Source organism: Calidris pugnax, unplaced genomic scaffold (assembly GCF_001431845.1).
Source record: "Calidris pugnax isolate Ruff unplaced genomic scaffold, ASM143184v1 scaffold44, whole genome shotgun sequence".
In the NCBI taxonomy this organism is placed as follows: domain Eukaryota; kingdom Metazoa; phylum Chordata; class Aves; order Charadriiformes; family Scolopacidae; genus Calidris; species Calidris pugnax.
In genome coordinates this window covers 11601879-11624460 of record NW_015094506.1, presented here as the reverse complement: position 1 = coordinate 11624460, position 22582 = coordinate 11601879, and the positions used below count along the sequence as shown (strand labels likewise).

At 37.1% G+C, this 22582-nt stretch overlaps 1 protein-coding gene across 1 annotated transcript in view; it reads right to left on the bottom strand.

Moving 5' to 3' along the window:
* Positions 1-16508: 16508 nt before the first annotated feature.
* DCN (decorin) overlaps positions 16509-22582 on the bottom strand; it is a 39845-nt gene continuing 33771 nt past the window's right edge. Inside the window, exons 7-8 of the mRNA XM_014964006.1 lie at positions 19131-19269; positions 16509-18027 (exon numbers count right to left, since the gene is read on the bottom strand). Of these exons, the coding sequence (XP_014819492.1) occupies positions 17833-18027; positions 19131-19269 (334 nt within the window). The 3' untranslated portion in view covers positions 16509-17832. The remainder of the gene's footprint in view (positions 18028-19130; positions 19270-22582) is intronic.

Genomic DNA, 22582 nt, shown 5'->3' with positions numbered 1-22582 from the left:
CTGCAGTAAAATCTCCTTAATAGAAGTTTTAGCTTAAGGATCAGAACTAAAGATGCAGGATTGTCATTGAATTATAACCCTTTCCACAACATTAAATACTGAGTTCAAAGGGTTTTCTGCAAAGCACTGGAATTTATTTGGTCTGGAGATTTTCTTTGGTGATTGAATGCACGTTTGTTTAATAAAAACACATCCCAGGAATGGTTTTTCAGCAGTTACGGTAAACTCACTTTATACATTTGTTCATTTTTGCACTTACAGCTTTCTCTTGCTTTTCAGAATCTGGAACTACTCAGCTTTACGTTGTCTGTTTCTTATTCCATGGATGTAGTTCAAGAATGCTTCTTAAGGCTTGGATGAGACATTATTTTCACCAGGCGATGCCAAAAAGTAATGCACTAAGACAGTAACTGTTTAAAGTGGGTCTTAATGTTTCCATAAGAACCTTCCCTTATCTCCAAATGGTGCATGTCTTCCTTTTTTATGGGATGTAAGTTCTTTCTTATGAAGTTGGATGGGGACAAACATGAAATGTGCATGTAGAAAGCTTGCACAAGCTATTTTAAAGTGTCTTGTGTGATTAATTGCATTTAGCTGTAATTGTTGTGCATAAAGATCAAGCTTCTTGTCTGTTGCCACCTGGCTATCTTTATGAAAAGTCATGGTATAGGATGTGGCTGGACTGGTGAACCCTAGCAGTTTCCTGAAAAGGGGGAGCCTGGATGTGGGCTTCCCGAAAATCTGCTGCTGATGCATCTGGGCCTCTACAGCATTGCCAGTTACCAGGAGCAGGGAAAGGCCTGGCATAATTCAGTGCCCTTCATTGAGAACAGGAAAGACGTCAAATGATTACAGACCTCTGCGCTAATACAATAATACAATTAGCAAACCAATTTGCCCAAGACTGAGTGCCAAGTGCCAGAGCAGCCCATAGGGAGTGAATGTTATGCTTTTGATGTTCTGACATCTGTCATTTCTGTCCCCCTGGCATGGGAGAACCATTTATGTGTTAGGAAACAGACGCTGATGACAGATCATAACTACATTAGTATTTGAATGATGTAAAGAAGTCAGTGTCAAGCAGTGGGATTATGACAGTGAGTTAAAACTAACTTGGTGAAGTGTATCAGAACTAGAAATGTAGAAGTGGACAAAGCTGCTGTTTTTCTGTGTGTGGGCAGTGAACAGATGGAGTTTCTCATGCACAGTATGATACTTATCTAAAAATTACTTTGTTAGTTTCATCTGACCAAGGACTGTAGCCTTGACTGCAAATGATGCAACAAGCCGGAGCATTCAGCAAAAGATCAACTGGAATGAAAAGATATTGAATACAGAAAGAGATACCCTGTAAGGGAATACCAAGGTTTGCTCTGCGGAAGAAGGTTCAGCAAGCTGAGCAATGGAGCATGATGTTTGTAAAGAGAATTTTAAAATTCATGGGAAAGGCACTGATTGTGTTTTGAAGGATTGATTTGTTTTGAAGGACAAGCTCAATATTCTAATAAATTATTACATATTTTGTTCTTTCAGTAATAGATGCAGTTTTACATTTGCAGTACAAATAGAATTGAACATTGGCTGCAAATACAGGATAGCACAAGCTTAACATGATTTTGGCACAGTTATATTTATTCACCAGTTCTTTATTACATTGATTTCTGTAGGTCCAGTATACATCTTTTTCCTCATTCTATTAGCAGAAAAACAATGCATGCAAATCTTCATAAATTTTAGAAAAATCTTATTAAACAAACATGATGATATTTTGCAATTAACATACAGTAAAAACTTGGGTCACATAAAGTTCAGCTGAGATTTTTCCATTCATATAGTTCCCATTTTGCTGACTGTTTTAAATTAGCTACGTACATTGCACAGTCAAGATGAAGAATCACATGCCTTCCAAAGATAAGATGTAAACCAATATATTTTCCCTTTATTTAATAAGATTTTTGCCATCTCTCCATTCTGTTATTTAATACTTTTCCTTCAGCATCCTTTTATAAGTTTTGCTAATCTTACTACTGTGACTCATGAAGCACCTGTCTCTTAAGACTCTGTTTGGGAGAGCAGGTAGGGACTAAAGTCCAGCAAATGGAGATATGGATACTTACAGAGCAAAGGGTGGGAAAGTGGATATGTCATTTCTTCTTTCTGGCCCTAATTTGTGGTTTTAGAGGTGGGGAGGAAGGCGGGTGACAAGGTGGTATGTGTTGGTAGCTCTCAGAAGTCATTAAATGGCATGTGAACATAGTCTAGCTAGTTTCCAAGGAATACACAAAACAATGTGTAATTTCACCTAAAATATTTACTTTGAAAACAAGTTCTGAATATGCTTCATATCTGATGTCAGGATATATTGATATTTCACCTTTACAGCAACAGTGCTCCTAATTAAGCCTTCTCAGTTTGTTGTCTCCAAAATTAACATTCTTATTCCTTATATATTAATTTTTATTTAATGCGAAATGTGATCAAAACTTATTCTCATCTAGTTTTCTTCAGCTTGTGATGCATGAACAGAAATATTCATTTTCTTTAACTCAAATCTCCATTCTTGTTAATTAATGGACAGAGATGGCCAAGAATTCTGCAGGTTCTCTGCAGAGAAAGAATCTCAAAACAGAGCTCACTGCAAGCATGTCACTTCACAGTGAGTGAGATATGCTTTTCAAATATTGTTTACTTACAGTGATATCTTTTCTACTTTTTCTTTCCTGTAAAACTATCCTCTTTATAACTTCTACCCTCTTCTGCATTAATGGAAACTCCTTTCAGCCTGTTTGCTTTTAAACCCCTTTTTCCCAAAAGACTCAAGTTACTAAAACCTAATAAATATTATCTAAACCGACTTCTTCCTTTTAGTCTTAAACTTTTGTACACATCTGGTACACAGATGTATACCCCAAGAACCAGGAGTTTTGAGTGCCTAAAATTAAGAGTAGGATATATGGGTAATAGGAGCATATAGATCCAGAAAAAGTCCTTGTGGATCTATTCCCATTGCCAAATAAAATGAGCAGTGAGATTTTGCACTGATCACTCATGATTTAAATGAAATATTACTCTCAAGATGAAATGGATGCTAGTTCATTTCAATTGGCTACCTGCAGCAGAAGATAAAGAAATTTCCCTTAAAGGAAAAGGCCATTCCATGGGCACCATACAGCAAGCCACTTAATTAAGAGATAGTGTAGACTTTATACAAGATGTTTTCCATATCTCTGAACAGTGAATATATAGCTTGTTAGCCTATATATAGTGAATAAACAAAAATATGATATTGGCTTCAATTTCCAGTAATAATTAGATAAATGTTTTTGTGAAGTCCTGCAGCATTCTGAAAATATTACTTAAGGCTGACTCATATCAAATGAGTTCCACTAAAAACAATTCAGCTCCAGATTCCGAAGGCTGTAGGTGCTTATTATTTTTTCATCTGAAAACTTCCATTCCTCCAAATTGAAATATTATTTGTTCAGCCTCTACACTGCACTTACATGTTAAATGGAAAGTGTTAGGGCACATACTATAAGCATTACAAAATTTGTGGTGATCCAAATCTTTTTTTCCCTTTCTCCTAAAAAGGAAATAACAGCTTTGGAAATTTACAAAAATGGTAATAGTGGTACAACCTATTAGCAAACCACAACAGATATTTTAGTTGAGCATGGATCTTTGTTTTTGTGGTTTTGAAAAATTGCTCACTGTTTTGCTTCAAACTTGACAGCGCCTATATTCTAGTAGTAGCAGCCTCCTCTCCATTGCTTTTCAGTTGTTTTTGTAGTAGCAGTTAAACTGATTCAAATTGTAAATGGCAAAATTCCTCTGAGTTGATTCAAAACTTAATTAAACCTCTTTTACAATAAGAACTGTACAGATGAAGGGAAGATGCTGTTTTTAAAACAGATTCCTATACATATATACTGTATTTTGTGTTACAGCATTTAAAATTTGCAGGTCTATGTATAAAAGAAAGCCAGTCAGCCCCGATACATGAACCAATTCAAATGATTCCTAATGTAAAGAATGCAAGAGGATCTCAAGGAGTTGTTGAAATTGTGGGAAAATTGTGGTTACAGGTAAAAATTATAGTAGCAGCTCTGTATTTTAAACAGTACAGGTAATTGATAGGAAAAGAAAGAGGTGGACTTGGCAGACTTGGCCAGCTCACTGCCTATTGTTTGTCTGTACTAATGCTGCGTAAACATAGACTTTCTCTGAATATCATGGAGTGCTAAACATCTTCCCATACTCTGAGCATTAGCAATGTCTGTCTGCTTTCAGGTCACTACTGTATAAGGTCAGAAGGGATATTGCATCATCTACCTCAACCTGCTGTATGACAAACAATTACACTTCATCCTACTACTGCTACACTGAGCTCAACAAAACACCTTTGCTTACATACACCCCAGACAACATATAACTATGATCTAAGACATTAAAAGTTTGGCAGTTTTCTAATTTGATGCAAAAATCTAAAAATTTTCGCCCAGTGAGGTTTCAGGATCTGCAAGCTATGACGGGCACTCAGCACTCTCCTGTCTGTGAGGAGCAGCTGACATAAGTTAGGCTTCCAGTTGAATAAGGTGGATATAACACAGTGTTCACCCTTGAGGCTGCTAATGTCTATTTGCAGGCAGCACCCAGAAATAGAGGGCTGGTTCCCAGGCTGGTAGGAAGGAGGGTCTGCTCGATTAGTACAGAGCCAGGGCATCCTCCCTCAAGTACCTTAGTCTTCTGTTTCTCCTTGAAGCGCAAACACGAGGAAACTTTAGATTTATGAATGCAACAGAGCTGCCAGCTGGTACAGTAGCTTCCAGTTCACGGGGTGTAGGGTGAGGTCTTGGGGAGCTGACAGCTTCTGTTTGTGCATGCAGCTACAGTGGGCAGCAGCTGCTGGGACAGTCTGCTCTGTGAGACCTTGGTGGGAGTGGGAGCTGTTGCCTGCTGCATAGCTGGTACGTTGCATGATGCTGCTTCTCCACGGCACACTGTCTTCCAGTGAGTTCCTATAACTGCAACGCTTTGCCTGAAGTAATACAACAATATGCTGCTATATGGTTGACTTTTAAGTAGTCCTGTAAGGAGCAGGGAGTTGGACTCAATGACCCTTGTGGGTTCCTTCCAACACAAGACATTCTATGATTCTACGTTTCTATGCAGAAAGCAGCAGTCTGGTGTGCAGCCACATGCTCCTTAGCTTTGAACACGGTGTCCAGACAGTGCACGTACCTTTTGGACTTCCGCCAGTTGATGCAACACTCAACTCGAACGTATCCATATGGTGATAAATTGTCTTTGCCATGAAGATGGGACAGTTTGGGAGCTACTTAATTGCAGTTTTTTTTAAGTACCGCCCATTGTCACTTTTAAAATGAAACACTGGAAAAATCTACTAATAGTACAAAAGACCCTGTTATCCGTCAAGTTTAAAATCTCATGGACGAGTAAAGGCTTGCTAGATGATACCTATTATATCATTCAATATTTATTAGAATAATTTCTAAGATTAGTTGTCACTTAATTCATTACCAGATGAATGCTGTACTAGACTTTTACATTATTTTTCCTGGGACTAATGGCAGATGAATAGCCTTGAGGTATAATACCTACCTACTTGTAGTCCACGAGCACCGATAATGCACTGATGTTCTGGTATTTCCAGGCTCATGAAAATGGACTGTAAATGAACCAAAGATCTCTTACATGGCCTCCTAAAACATTTAGGTACAAATTATTTGACAATCCAATTAAAAAATATATATCACTAACAAATATTATTTAGTTTTTACCCTTTAGAAATAATATGATAATCCTCATATCATAAAATTACATCAGTCTGATGAAAGTACATCAGTCTACTCCTCCCCAAATGCAGAGAAACAATGTTTAATTGTTTTTTTTCATTTTCACATATTTAATTTCTACCCATTGTCTTGTGTTTGTCTACTTTTGATTCTTTACATTACTAGAATTTATCTTCCTCCTCATAAACTTCAGCTTCTTGCTTCAACCACCCTATCGGTGGATCTGTCACTGATATCTTCAGTGCAACTCAGTTTCATTTTTGCATTATTACTAATACGTACAGAGACACTATTATGCTTTATATTTCCTCATTCTCATTTTTCATACTTTCTTCTATTTTTTCACAACTAATTGAATTTCACTTTTCTACTGAAACAAGCAAGTTTATGGTTAAAATTGCCCTTTTTTTGGTAACAAAATCAGGGAAGAAAAGGTATTTGAGGGCAATCTCTTAAATTCTTTTTAAGTATAGGTATTCTTTTTCTTCTAAATTTTTCCTCCCAGACAAATTTGCTCATTCTTTTCCTGTTTGGGGACACTGGGCTTCTCTGAAATACTGGCTGGAAATATGCTTTTGACCATATTAAATGGTTAGCTTTGGCAACCACCAGATTCCAATCCAGTGATTAAGCTGCCTATTAATCATAAGGAGGTCCAAAGTGGATTTACCTCATGTTGTATGCAATACCTTTTGTCTGAAGAATTGTGGAGTATTGAGAAACTCTGCAAATGCTTTATTATTGGCTGCATGGCAGTGCTAGCAACATCTCACAAAATATTTTTTTCCATTAGGAAAGCTATTTATTTCATAAGTTACTCCATTTTATACCTCATGTAGATTACTTCCACTGCTCTCTTTTATAAATTGTTCTTAGATGTTGCATCTCCCACTTTGGTCCTGCGAGCCAGCAAACATAGGTGTCTACATGTATGCTGGGAGTGCAAGCACTACTCATCATCAGTGGAGATCTAGTAAATAGAAATACGGAGTCCAGGGAGTGTTTCAAGTCTCTAAACAGATACCATAGTAGTGTTCAGTTACCTAAATGTAGGCATCTAGTATCATTTGAAATGCTCTAAGATAACTAACTCATCTGTATATGTTATGAGAAAGGTCCGCAGTGCCTAATGATGAGGCAGCTTCATTTAGGCAACTGCCTGCTGTTAAGGGGCTTCAGTCAGTTGGTGATGCAAAGGCATCTACTGCTGTCTGTCATTCCCTGGACTGTCCAGAACATCCAAGTGGACCCAGCTGCTGCAACTCAGGATCTTGAGGGGACCTGCCCTGTCCTGAAATAGTGACAGGAGGCCAAGAACATGTAAGCATTCTAAAATGATATTACACACTTATGTTTTGGCACTTGAATTGTGCCCTTGGAGCTCCAGTGCAGGAGATAGTCTCCCAAGTGAGGTAATATCCTCACTTTGTGTAAACTGTCTGAATCATATTTTCTCCAATAATTTTCTCTGTGAACTTCTCTTAGCTGAGTATTCAGCTAAGATAATTTCAATAATGTCTGCAAAGAAATGTCACAGGAATAGAGCCAAGCAAAATGAGATGTACAAACCTGGAGACAGTCATAATCTATTCCCCCACAGGTATTTTCCATTTTCTTACCACCTCTAAAAATACAATAATAAAAAAGCCAAAATAAGGATTTTCTTTAAAAAGTCAAAAATTTAGAAGACAGTCCTCTGTTTCCATTAGATCATCACCTGAGTCCTCACTGAAGAGTTTTATTTTGTTTTAGTCAAGCAAAGGTTTTCAACAGATTTCATCTATAATTGCATGAGTTATAGACATTGGCAAGTACAGAAACAATTTAAGAGATTTTGCATCACAAGCTTCCATAGGCTTATTTCAAATTGAGACAAGAGTGTTCAAGGTCTAATTTGCTCTCCACCTATCCCAAGAAGGGACAAATTGCACCAACATTTCCCTCATACTGTGTTGCTTAAGGAGAATACATTACTTTCCAAGTATTCTTGTTCACCTCCCAGATTCTAGACCTCTATCTAGTCAGTCTGACTCTTATTTCTTTACCTCTGTATTTTCTGGATTTTGGTAAGTACTTAGCAATTGTATTTGGACAGTTATGTATCTGTATATGTATACACATGTATGTATGTCTCTTTGCTAAATGGCAAACTGATTTGGATCAAAAACTGGAATCACCATCTATCCGTTTATCTTCCCAGTAGTATTTTTCATGTTTTCTTAATATGTAAAATTACTTTTGCTTATATAGATATGTTATGCCACAAAATAGAATAGCATTTTCAAAGATGCTGCACCTTTTTGGTATAGTAATATGAAGCTAAACTACAGGGAAACTTTTTCCATCTCTCTTCAAATGCTGGATTGTAATTTCTTTTGGATTGTAGGTATGGAAAGCAAAACTTTGCAATCAAACATTGTAACTCCTCCAAACTCTCAGTCAGATCAGAACTCCATGTTATCAGATGTTCAAAGATACAAAACAACAGAGATAAACTTCAGCCATGGAGGGCTGAAGAAAGCATTACAACTGCCTGAGAGGAAAAAATAGGAAAGCATTCAGATAACAAGCAGGTAAAAGCAATAATTTAGCTTGAACTGAAAAATTCTAGACATGGTTTGGGACTTACCACTCTCAACAGAGAGCTTAAACAAAGCTATCTTGTTTCGCTGGGTAAGATATTCTTACAGTAGAGATGGGGCTAAGTCATGCTACATGGTCCAGAGCTGAAAATGACATGATTTCACTTAGTAATACAGACGCAGCTTTAGGGCCTGGAATATAACCTGGGCTGCCAATATGAAAATAGCTGAGACTAGCTGGTCCACAATTTGAATTTTACCAAAATCATAATTTCATTGTTTTAACAACTTTCTCAAAATTTGTGTGTGTAAGTGTGCATATGTCACTCTTGTTTTACACTGAAGTTTTGAAGAAGGTACATGGATTATTTTTAATTTTCAAAAGAGAAACAAATATGTTCGAGAAATAAGATCTGATTCCAAGATTTACTGAGTAATAATTTTTAAGTGGAAAAGCTGGTTTCACATAGAATTGCTGACACAAACTTAGCTACAGCAGTACTGGAGAGAAACACTATAATTTATGTCATGTTTCTATCCCGTAGATAACTTCAATAATATGGCTATCCAGTTGTGGTATAGAAAACCCATTGCTCCTATTCCAATCTCATGAAAGCAGAATGAGAACTTCTTGTTTCCAGAGCTCAGCATCACACCTTTGTAATAACTTTGCTCATGAATGGAAGAGATTTACACTGTGTTTTAGCAGTTAAATCTTTGCATTTATTATGGAACTTTTAGCATAACAATAGTTGAATAACTCTGGGAGTATCTGGTGTCAGAAAACGATATAAACAGGGCAATCACATTAGAAATACTCGCATCTTCTGTAAAAGAGTTTTGGTGAGGCTTTCATGCTATTCTCCTATGCTACTGAGGTTTACTCTTCCCCCTTTCTGAGACTTAGTAAGAGGGGTTTTTTTTGAGGCATGCAAATGTTGATGAATGAACAAGACTGGTTCTGAGCACGTGTGAGCCTGCATCCTCATTTCCTCTATGTCCAGACCCATCAGAGATCTGTGTTGTCTCAGACCAGTCACTTTTCTGGGCAACCCACATGGGGAATAGGTGTGCAGGTGATAGTCCACAACATTTTGATTCCAAGAATGGTGAAGGGAAGAAGGTGTTTGCTTTATCAATGAGGATAATATCCTTCTCCTGAAAGCCACCACTAATGACTTGTCACATATTCACGTCAGAACGTTTTCAGAAATGTGCCTTCCAAGGTCTTGGAAAACAGTGTTTGGGCTCCTAATTCATTCAGGTGATGTTGAACATTTTACTCCATGTCTGTGTGCCTCCCAGCCTAGTAAAGATCATCTTGTCTATGTCTGAACTGCCTGTTAAACTTGGAGCTGAGAGTGCCCTCAGAGAACTCATTTATTTCACACATTTCAAGCCTGTAAACAAGGCTGTTGGAGTGACTGGGGACTTCTGGTTTTGTACTTGACATTATCTTATTGACTTGATATCTGAGCTTCACCTTGGATCTGCCTCCTCAGTGATTATCTGTCATTGTATGGTTGATCAGCACTGACTACAGTCACCAAACCAGCTCTACTTTTCTTCATTAGGTGTTGTAGGACTGTGCACCTTTTTTATGAGGTTGCTGCACTGCCTGGTGAAACCACTGGCTTCCAGTTTGCCTTCCCTTGCACAGCTTCCCTCGCACAGCTTCCCTCGCACAGCTTCCCTCGCACAGCTTCTCTCTCTCGCTGAACCCCGGCAATAAGCTTAGGAAAGGACAAGGTCCTGAGTTTAAATGTATCTCCTGCAACAGTGATTGGTAGAAGTCTAGGTAGACAGAGGCTCTGGAAGAGTACAGTCATGGCAGCAAGAGCTTCCTGATGTACTCAGGGCCCTGGTACTACATATGGAATCACAGAATGGTTTGGATTGGAAGGAACCTTTAAAGATCATCTAATCCAATCCCTGCCATGAGCAAGGGCTTCTTTCACTAAATCAGGTTACTCAAAACCCCATGCAGCCTGGTCTTGAACACTTGCAATGATGCATCCAATGAGCATCCACAACTTCTCTGGGTAACCTGTTGCAGCTTCTCGTGACCCTTAACGTAAAGAATGTCTTCCTTATATTCAACCTAAATCAGTTTAAAACTATTGCCCCTTGTCGTGTCACTACAGGCCCTCATGAAAAGTCTCTATCCACTTTTCTTATAAGCCTCCTTTATATATTGAAATGGGGCTTTGAGCAACCTGGTCTAGTGGGAGGTGTCCCTGCCCATGGCAGAGGGGTTGGAACTCAATGTTCTTTAAGGTCCCTTCCAACTCGAACCATTCTACAATTCCATGAAAGTCTGCAATAAGGTCTCCCTGGAGTCTTCTCTTCTCTAGGCTGAGCAACCCTAATTCTCTCAGCCTTTCTTTATGAAGAAAGGTATCCCAGCCCACTGACTGTTCTCTTGGCTCTCCTCTGTATCCGCTCCAATAGGTCCATGTCTTTCTTTTGTTGAGGACCCCAGAACTGGATGCAGGTGGGGGTCTCCTGAGATGTGAGAAGAGGGGCAGAATCATACCCCTCAACCTGCTGGCCATGCTTCTTTTCATGTAGGATGTGATTGGCTTTCTGGGTTACATGGACACATAGCCATCTCATATCAATTATTCATCCAACAGTACCCCAAAGTAGTTCTCTGCAGGGCTCATCTCAGTCCATTCATCACCCAGTCTGTACTGATAGTGGGATTGGCTTGACCTTCATGAGGTTCAAGTATGTTCATGTACTACCACACACTCTCATAAGAGCCCAGAAGCTGGTTGTGAGGTAGCCAAGTGGCTAGAAAGCTCTTTTATCTCTTCTCTTGCTCACTTTAACTCTAAGGGAGGGTGGAGGGCCTTGGGAGACATCCTCGGCTTCCTCCTTGGTAGGGCAAAGCTTTGGTAAATAGGACATGTCTTCTCCAATTCCTGTACCTGTTATCTTTTCTTTTTTTTTTTTTCAGCCCTACAGAATAATCTAAAATCATTGTGCAGTTGTATTTTTCCATAGTGTGAGCACATTCCCTGCTGCCTAAGATGTAGGGAACACAACAGTCCTGTGGGTCAGAATTCTGACAAGGAAGTTCAAAGGAAATATTAACATTTCAGAGTAATTCAGTCCTTAGCAGTGGTAAGGAGCCTAACTACTTTACTTTTTCCATAACAATCCAATTATCTGCATCTGTTAAACGGAAATTCACACAATCTTCTCATCTCCCTATAACCTACACATGCAGTGGCTCCTATTACGTATCAAAAATGATTGGCATGTCATTAAAGAACTTGGTGCTGGAAATGAGCAGTAAGGGATAGAGGAGAAAAAAATACCCAGAAGGTTAATCTTTTTGTTTCATTTTGGTGATGGCATGATGAAATATTAAATCTCCTGAGGTTTAGGATCTCTCTCTGTTAGCCAATCACTCTCTGTTAGCCAACACTTCAAAGATAGTGCTTTGTTTTAAGACTTAATTGCAACATATCCACTTTCTCCTTCCATATGAGAATGATGTGTTTAGACAAACCTCTGAAGGATTATCCTCAGAAGTTAATAAGCCTTTTGAAGCATTTCAGTTGTCTAGAGTTTCTAGCACAGCCAAGCAATATTTAAAATGATTCTGTCTTTCATGTCAAGATTATTTTATTCATTTTGAAACTCCCTTTTTTTTTTTCTGCACTCTGGAATTTGGTTTATTCTTTATAATCTTTTGATTCCTGCAAAGAATCAATACCTTGAAATTAGAAGATGAAAGCATTCATCAGCAGAATACTACATGATTAGCTAAATTGGTTGTGAGTTTTCTTGTTGAAAGGGCTTTCTAACATGCATTTAGTAGCAGGCACATGGTCCCTATTTTCCATGCCTTTATATTAGGATTTGAAAACTCAGAAAGTTGCTGTGTGGAGAAGCACTAGCTTAATTCATCTCAATTAAAGCCTTCATCTGGAAGCAATAATGTAACTTGTCCAAACTTGAAGTTTGCAAAAATGGTAACAAAATTCTTAAGGCTTTTTCATTCAAATATAATATGGAGTTCTACATATTAGTTGAAAATGAATAAAAGGTGTAAGTATGATTTATCATCAATTATATACTTCAATGGTGTTGCATAAATAACATAAGAAATGGGGGAAAAATTGGAATTTTTCTACATTTCATGTTATATATGAAAATAGAAAGTTTTGTAAATTGTAACCATTTATACAGAATAAAGCAATACATACTCTTCTGTCCATTCTGCCAAATGCTAGAAGACACAATTAATATTTGTGTATATAAGAAAAATATCATGCCATTAATCACCAAAAACCATAATTTGCAAGTATTCCTCTTCTCTCCATCTGGATGTGAGCCAAAGACAGTCGCTGGGACAATTCTTTGGATGAAACTTTTCTGGATGGAGATAGTTTCGATAGGGTTTTTGTCCATTTGTTTAAAAACTGAGTTTTGTATTTAGACAATGGATGGCATCTTTTGTTTAATTTCCTTCCAAAATTGAGTGCCCGTCTGTAGCTTTCAGTTCCTCTGACTGAAAACATTGGAACTACTCCTGTGTGTCAATGTTTGCAGATACAAGGCCTACAATGTCTGCTATTTTCCAAAAACTTCTTCACTGTGTTGCTTGCCACAGCTGTACATGTGGATTCAGACACGACGATCACTGCTTCTCATCACACTGCAGGTTCTCTGATTTTGTTTAGTTCCCTTTATTTCTTATTTTTTAATATTGTGTTCTAATCTAAAATATGTATGCACATACAAATGCATGATTAAAGCAATACCATTTTTTTATAGTTTTGTCCATTCTTTCTCTCACAGCTATAAGTCCCAGTTTAAGCAGGCAATAACAGATCATTAACATTCTTCTCATCTGCTGATTTAAGACACCCACATGGAGGTAATCTCCCAGGCTTTCAAGCGTTGTAATGTACACACTGTGTAAGAGAACAGCCTGACAAAGCAATTGGAAAGAAACTACAGCTTTGTATCTCAGAAAGATTTTAACAGGCAGGACAAGCATCCCTCTGTAGCGCCTGCATCCAGACTCATGCTCAGGCATTTACAGTACATGAACAGCCCTGAACTTTCTGAGCAGGAGGAAGGGCAGGAGACCAAAGGCTGTTTTATGTCACTTTAAATGTATCCATTGATGAGTCTAGATGATTGAGTGTTTGTGTTGAGTTTGATTCAAATGCTAAAACAGTTTTTATGCCTTTTCAGGAAACGCATGCATACTTTGTTCTATTGCAGCTGGAGCTGCTGGAGCTCTGTTAGGGTAATGTTTTATGCTAAAATTTATCAACTATTTTTAGTTCCACTATTTCAGATTGAACTTGATGCACTTACTATTGCATATCTTACAGTTCACGTTTCCCCTTTGCTGCCCAAACTTATTATTAACATGATCCTTAATTTCTTTTTGTTTTTATTGAATAAACTACTTCCAACTAAATTAGCACTGACTAAAGCCCTTTCGTGGTTTAAAATTTGGAATGGAAAAAACCTAACCACTTACCAATAGCTTGGTAATGACCATCGGAAAAAAAGTTACAGAGATGTAAACCAGGGTCTGTAGCAAAACTTAACTTCAGAGCAATGTGTACATTCAGAGAAGATGAGCAAAATAACATCCATCTGTAAAGCAAGACTCTTTGGACATACATCCATCTGTAAAGCAAGACTCTTTGGACATACAAAAAGGCTATTGATTTCACAACTATGCACTCTGATTTTATATTTATATTTTTTACCAAAAAAAAAAAAAGACAACTGAAACAGCAGGTTAAGTATGTGAATTTGCATAGTCTCTTTTCATAAAGCCTCATAAACATCTTTCCTCCTGGTTTTCACAATTTGTGAACAGTAACTTTGTTACTGTCCCTCAGTGACACTAGATGGCACTTCAGAGTAGTGGTGGGATCATAAAGTCTTTTGTAATCTTTTCTAGTTATTTTGTATATGATATTGTAGAGGCATTAAATTAAGCCTAGCACCAAACAAAAGCAATTTCTCAGCTTTCTGCTAAATTGTATATGTGACTCTGAAGTAGATAATACTGGCTGTTTAAAAGAAGCAGCAAAAGAAAGAAATTATAACAAAGTAGTTTGCTGGTAGGTCAAAAAATCCAGGTTATGGGCCAAAGAGCTGTTTTTTAGAGGATTTGAGAAGCAGCTTGAGAAGGAAAAGGAAAAAAATCTATAGGCTTGGAAACCAGAGCAACATGTTGTTGTCAGAGAATTAAGATGTGATTCTTTCCTGGAAATTAAATTAGATTTGATGTCATTTATCACCAATCAACTGTCCATAACCTGGTGCACTTTAGGAGAAACCAGTCAGCTCCCTTCTGGCCTCAAAAGATAAGCATATATGAAGGGATTCATTGATTTGTAGTGAAGTTTTGAAAAATAATATCCTTTAGCAAAAGATAGAATTTTTTAAATATTGTAAAAACATTCATTTTAAAAGTTAGCAAGTGCTATTATTTTTTTTTGGATTTTTTATAATTTTATGTTTGATGGAAGAAATAAGAAGCTTCTGGATATCAGCTAAGTCATTTTGCAGCAAAGAATCTGAAACAACACTTTTTTATTCTCATATCTCTTGCTTCCACCAGCTTGAATTATATAACAATTGTTATAATTTGTTTGGGTTTGTTCTTTTTTTCTTTCTTTCATAAAATCACCCCAACTTAGGTTTGGGTTGGAAGGAACCTTAAAGATCATCTAGTTCCAAACGTGCCCTGGGATGAACTGGGATGAACACTTCCAAGGATGGGACATCCACACCTTCTCTGGGCAACCTGGTCCAGTGTCTTATCACCCTCAGAGTTAAGAATTTCTTCCTAATATCTAATCTAAATCTACCGTCTTTCAACCCCCCCCCCCCTCCCATCTTACTTGTGGGCCCCCTTTCTTTCCATTTTTTTGTTTTGTTTTGTTTTTAAGTGGAAGGGACATCTGTTCTGTATTTATATGAAAAGGATTTTTAAAAGTATCGGGCTTCCCGCTGCTTTGCAGTCTTTGAAGATACTGTGTGTGGACTGGACTTAGGATGGGGTTCTGTCAGTCAGAAATTGTAGACATGGCTGCACAATTTATGGAAAATCTACAGAGTGTGTACTTTTTGAATTTATCATGGTCTTTCTGAGGATGTTATAAGATTTGCTTATTCTGTTTTATTCCACAGGACTGGGAATCAGGAAAGTCCTGTTACCTTTGCAGCCCTTGATTGTTAGCAGGGAATGTATTTTATGAGGAACAGCTTGTGCTTTAACACAGAGGGCAGCAAGCTTGGTATGGGACATACCGTAGGTATTACAGAGGAGGACCAGGCTCAGATATTTTCTTCTGGACTTAAAGTTGCTTCTGGTTTGAAAGAAAAGCCTGTAAGGAGAGATTTTAAATGGGAGGAGAAATGGGAAGGTTGTGTATAAGTTTATACAAAGTTTTATGTAATAATTAATTGTTATTATTTATTGTATAAATCTCTTCCTGTAGGTTGTATCTGTATCTGCTAATTTGAATCATGTACATACAAACCCTGTGGAGTTCTCCAAGCTAAGACAATGACTTTGTTCTCTATTGAAGTTCCAGTGCTTAGCTTTCTGCATGAAGTCTCTCTCTGAATAGATACCCAACCAAAAGGAAAAAATCTAACTGATGATTTTCTGGAGGGTTTTCCCTCTGGTAACAGAAGAATATCATGTACTGTTACTTTTATTTAAAAATAATGTTCAGAAAAAGTGAAAACCAGAGGAAAGAACAGATGGAAATGGGGGTAATCATTGGCTACTATATGATGAAGATTGCTAACAGGAGTGCAAACACACTCTTTCCGAGTAATGGCTTTAGTGATTCATAATCATTTCCAAGTATTTGCTATATGACAAATATATGACAACTATGAAGAGAACATATTCATTTTGTAAAAAAAAATGTATCGATGAGTGTTAGGCATGAAACTGTTTCTCGAGGCAAGACAATTTCACACAACTTACCCTTACTTTACCTATCATCATGCCAAAGATGTTCAGTTTTCAAGACTTCATCATAATTAAAGTTCTGACACGCTATGTTATTCTATCAAAAGAAAAAATAAAGACAAACGCCTTGGAGTTTGCCTGTATTACATTATTCTTTAATATAAATGACATATAAGTTTTACAAATTAGAGAGATTGACCTTGGAGTATTAAAAGGCTGCAGAAGATTCTTTTAAGGTGACATTTTTATTGAGTATATGTTTAGCTTTGTAGATTGACAGTAGAAATGTGCAGCCTACCTTCAACGTGTTTGCTACCCACTGATATGGGTTGAAGAATCTAATTTGCATATGGCTTCATATCACTCTAAGAAGATACTTCTACGAATGGTGTCCCAGCAATGTCCAGCTAGGCCTTGCAGTTATTTTACTTCATATTTTGCTATACTTATAATTTTACTTATAAACTAAATGCCACATATTAATCAGATGGGGAGCCTGCATATCTCTACTTGACAATTAAAAACTTTGTTTAAAAAACAAAAACAGTAAAGGATGCTGACAAATGTACAATGCAGAACAAGTAAACAGTGAACTGCTATTATTTTTGGTTTAGACATATACATGGATTGATACTAATGACTAAACCCTAATACCATACTCTGCAAGGCAGTCTCACTGAAGTTATTAAAACTGCTCTTGTGACTAAGGTGAGATAGATTTGCCCTAGAGAAATTTAGCCATTGAGCTCCAGACATGAGTTACAGGTTTTGTACTGCAGAATACTCATTATTTTGTTCAATAGGATTATATTAGGCTAATCCTGAATAGCATTGCTCTAGAGGAATGGCAAACATAAAAGAACTATGTGTACAATATGAAATTATTTTGATTTTTTCCCAAAATAATGAAATTAGCAACAACCGTATTTGCCTCTGCTAAATAGATACATTCAGAATTAGCTTAGTGTTATAGTGAATATTTTTAAACCTCCAGGGCTTGAAATAAATTTAGAGGTAACTCTCACCTTCTCAAGTCTCAAGATGATTTGAGAGTCCTTTTTCCCTCTATTATTTTTTGTGTGTGTGGCTATAAAAATAACCTCAATCACTATCTTTTTTTTTTTTAATATCATAGCTTGACAAATATTTACTCCGAATCTCATATACAGTGGAATCTGAAAACCTGTAGCATTCAGAAAACTGAAAAACACCACAGAAAGCATGCTGGAAAAGAAGGCTGCAATAAGTCAGTTAAAAGCACAGTTGGCAATTCTTTTCGATGGTATGCTTGATCTTGTACATCTGTAATCATTCATTTATTCTACATCAATGGACCATCTCCACTTTAAAGTGAAGTTTCTGGTAATTGGCATTAATTGTTAGCAACAATTTTTTGAACAGGCCTATTACAACAGGTACTTTAGCTGAAATACAACCGAACCCCTTCTTTAGACATCTATTTGTAATTTCCAATCTGTACTGCAGAGCGTTCATGGATACATCGGAAAGCAGAGGGCTGGATTTCCCAGTACTGCACAGGGTTGCTGAAGAGACTCACACCAGAATAGCTAGCCTTTTTGGTGTTGTAGCCAAGAGGGCAGAAGTCGTTGATACCAATTGCAGCAATTTTGTTGTTATGAAGATAGACCACCTGAAAAACGTAGAAGTACAGAAGTGAGAAGTAGAGCTACAGTGGCAAATGCGATCAATAATTTGATGCCATAGACTTGGTGTGTATTTTACAATGTTATACAGAGTAACAATATATTCTTTTTTTCAAACAAATGCTTGATTCCGCTTACCTTTTGAAATACCTAGAGTATACCCAATTAGAGATAATATCTACAGAAAGAGCAGAAACTGTTCAAGGCAATCTAATAACATTACTACCATTTGGTCATAATGTAGCAAAAGAAAAAAAAGGAGTCAAAGATGTGAAATTATTAATACAGTGCTGTGGTTCAGAAGCATGTGCTGTATATAAAGGATGTATTTGATGCTAACTGGTTTCTCTCCAGCTCTAACGCTTTCACTCTCATGAGTGCAACTGTACAGGACTCAGAGCCAAAGTAATCACTAACGATGATTTAAAATAACTGATGAATATTACTTTGCTTCAGAGTTACCATTTCAGATTATTTTTCCCAAGCTACATGCAAGTGGTGATTTACATTTGGGAGTCTTCATTCTTTGGGAGCTTTCATTCCTGTAAAATCCTAGTCTGAGTGAAGACAGATTTTAATTGGTTCCAAGAGGCCACGTTTCTAGCTATGCAGCCACAGAAACCTCAAAAATACTGCTCATGTGAAATGCATATTGCGTCTCTTTGCCCTCCTGAAGGCATAGCTTTGGGAGATACCAAAGGGAAGGTTCTTGGGAAAGGCTGCAAAATGTCACTGAATAGAATTGGAAAAAAAAATCAACAGAAGAAATGTTCTTCGAAAGCATTTTTTGAGTAAAGAGGAAATAAAAATACACAAATAATCCCATATTTGTGGCGTTCCCTCAGACACACAGACACACAAATGCACACCTCCAGACCTATACACCTCCATAATTGCACCCACACAAAAATTAGAATAAGAGTCTTCCTGTTTGCAACTTTTCCATGCCTAATCAACAGTTTATGAAACGTGCATTAAGTTACTTTCTTCACAAACACTGTCTATATTTCTGTTCAAGACTGAATAACTGCACAAATACCACTCAGAATCTTTCAACTGTTGCTCTCTGAGGCACTATGATAAACTTTACCTGGATATATTTGTGTTCACCCAGCCCACCAGGTACTCTGACAAGTTCATTGTTGTTCAAATGGAGCTCTCTCAGATGAGGTACATTGTTAAGAGAGCCATTTTCAACTGAAGAAATACTGTTGAAGCTGAGACCCAATCTGAAAAACAAGCATCAAAATAAACAAACAAAAAGTGTTAAATTTGCTCCCATAGCCATCTTTCTTAGGTTGGTTCCTTCTATGTACTACTATTGTAAAACAGACAGGGATGATTTTCAGAATTAAGCATGGGGTACAGAGTCATCAGAGAGAAACATTTTGGATAAGCATATTTAAATAAGTTTGACAGCTGATGTCATCATGGTTCAACTTGTGTCCATGGTACTGCATACTTTCATTATATGACTAATCCCACTGTAAATACATACTGTGTACCTGCACAGGCACCGGTCTTTCTTTAAAAGACAAATAAGAGTTCCTTGCATGACTTTAGGAGCACTGCCTGTAACTTTCTTTGTCAAACTACATAACCCAGGGTAACTAGAACTCTTAAGTTTAAATCTTCACCACATCCTTCTAAGATACTTATGTAGTTAGAGCCTTGTTAGAAACTGGAAACAGGAGCTGAGTCATACATAATTTTCAGCTCAGCAGGACACAGAAATGGGACATACATGTTTCTCCTGGGTTCCAGTCCAGAGCTTTCACCACAAAATCATCCTTCTTGCTTTATACATCCTGGGTTTAATAGAACAATTAATGTCCAATTTGAAAAAAATTTGGTCTTATCTGTGTATTTCTGTGTTAATACTATTTCAATTTGCAGCTACCAAACTACAAAATTTTTTCAAGAGAATTTAATAAGTTACAATGTTCTGTGTTGAGGTAGGGAATTCAGTGGTAATTCTGCAGGAGTTGTCATCACCAGGAGTGCAGTCCTTTGAGAAAATTATTTCTATAAAGGCTAAACCTCCTTCATCTAGATTGGTTTATTTTTTTTCGTCACACAATATTTTTTTAAAATTTTGAGGGAAACAATGCTCTGAGATTTATTAACAACTGAATCAATTAAAGAATTTAATATAGGTAAGCAGGTTCCTTGTGATAAAATAATTTGCTATGGATGAGGACTTTTAAAGAAAGTTTGATTCACAGTAATCTACTACTCTAATTATTTGTAGTTTGTGCCAGCTTCAGAAGTCAGAATCTGGACTTGGTATAAAATCACAGAACTAAAAATTCTTGTTTAATCTTTATGACAGAGATGTTTCCAGAAATAATGCTGTCCAAGAATGGAAGAACATTTATAATTTTCCTTCTAAAAATAAACTGTCAAAGAAAGATTTTGCTAACTAGTATTGCATGTAATACAAATAGTCATAATGATACTCATCTAAACATTGCAGTGTTGTCAAAGTCTTAAATGACAAAGGACAGCTTAATGAGATCTCCCACTGACATCAACAGGGACTTCTTTCACTCAGAAATCAGTTCACAGCATCCCATACCTTTGGTAGAATTTGGTGAAGAAGAATTTTCATTTAAAAGTTATTAGAACAAAATTCCTTTTGAGTTCATGGAGATTTAGTTAAGCTTGGGACATTTGATCCTACAGAGCAATTTGGTCTGAAGATCTATAGAATGTCTAAGGACTTCAGTAATGGGTGCTTATAGTGAATGTCTTTAAAAGGATTGGGGGAAAAAATACATTTTGGCAGAAGACTATAAATTCTTGGTTGACACATATCTAAATATACGCTCACTGCATAAGCAGGTCTATAAGCAGATGTGTCACACCTAGGGAGACCAGCATGAAAAAAGCAAGTTAGACTTTCCTATTTGTCTGTTGAAGCAAAAGTAACCTCTTTAGACACAACAAGTTGGACAAGATCCAACTCAGGATTAGCTCATGAAGGGAAACTCTTTTAGGGAAAGAATAAAATTGGAGGAGTCTGTAGAAAAGTGGATCTAACTCCCACAGGCAGTGAAATTACATGTAATTACATTTCATCTAAATGTGTTACAAACAAACTCTTAGTGACTTGGGGCTGTGTTAACAAATGAAATAAGACAATATTAGTGTGTAAAAGACAGGGTGATTAAGAGTGTTAGGAAAGAATGTGGTCTTCATCTCTCTTCTTTTTCCCATGGAAACAAAAAGGGAAGAATTTGAAAAATCACTCTTTACTACTATATTTACTATATGATTATATTGACATTCTTTTATATTAGTGAATAGGTAACGTATTTCCAGTGTTTTAGCTGACCCAGTCACAGTGCTCTAAATCATCGAAGAGAATCATCAAAAACATATCTAAAAACTTAAGAAATTCTCAAAGGCTTTTTCACCTTCTTTTGCCTTCAACATCCCTGCTTGTCCATTTCCACTTTTTTGTTATATGCACATTAACAAACTTCAAGCTGTTCAACACTTTTATTCAGGAGTTGATGTAACTTACACTATATGGAGCTTTTATTACCTTTTACCTACTACATATTACCTATTACCTTTTCAGTAAGCTTTAATAGGCTATAGCCTTTAGCAACATCAGCTATGTAATGTGTATTTCCTCCTATGAAGCTCATTCCTGCATGAAATCAGCAAAGTCTTTGCTGGGTTTACATTACGGAGATGTGGGGTTTTTTTTCCACTGCAGGACTATATGAAGACTTTGGGAATACTTAAGAGTAATTTTACAAGGAAAACAAATAAACAGAAAGGACAAATATTGACAGTCTGCTAGAACTCAAGTATTCTAAAGAGAATGAGCAGTAGATCTACACTGAGCTCTTTTACAGTTCAAAACACCTTAAAAGAGACAGAAAAGTGATCTGTTTCTCAAAGCCTAACTGTGCTTTAGGGCAACTATTAGACTGCCAAGCATGCTTTGACATGATCCAGGAGGAGAGTGGTCTGACCCCATACCGATGTTCCTTAAGTCTTAGATGTGTAAATAAAAGCTATTTTTTTGGTAGTTTGTTTCTGTGCCATAAGGGGCATGCTGCCCCATAGATTTATCCCGTATGCTGTCCTGGAGCAATCCCGTGGCTCCCTCCTTTCTTCATCTGTCTGCTCTGTTATGTTCAATGTCCTCCTTTTTCATCAAATCTGTATTCTGACTTACTTTTCAACTTTGCAAAAGAGAATTTCTGACTGTACTTGGGTTGCCTGCTTAAGCACAGCCCAGGGAGCAGTTTAAAACCTGGTCCTGATCTGAGCAACTCTGCATTTCCACACCACGATCAATAGAGTATCTGGTTTCTCTGTACAGTACAGCCACAATGGAAGCAGCCCAAGGTTAGATATTTTTAGTAGTCCATCAACACTTGCTGCATAAAACTTCATGTCTCAAGGACTTCCAACGATATTGTCCATGTGATGTTGCCTGTAATGTTTTCCAAGAGAGAATGTGAAAACTGGGTCATCAGCAGGACAACTGACTCGCCTACACTTCCCTCCTCCAGTAAAGTA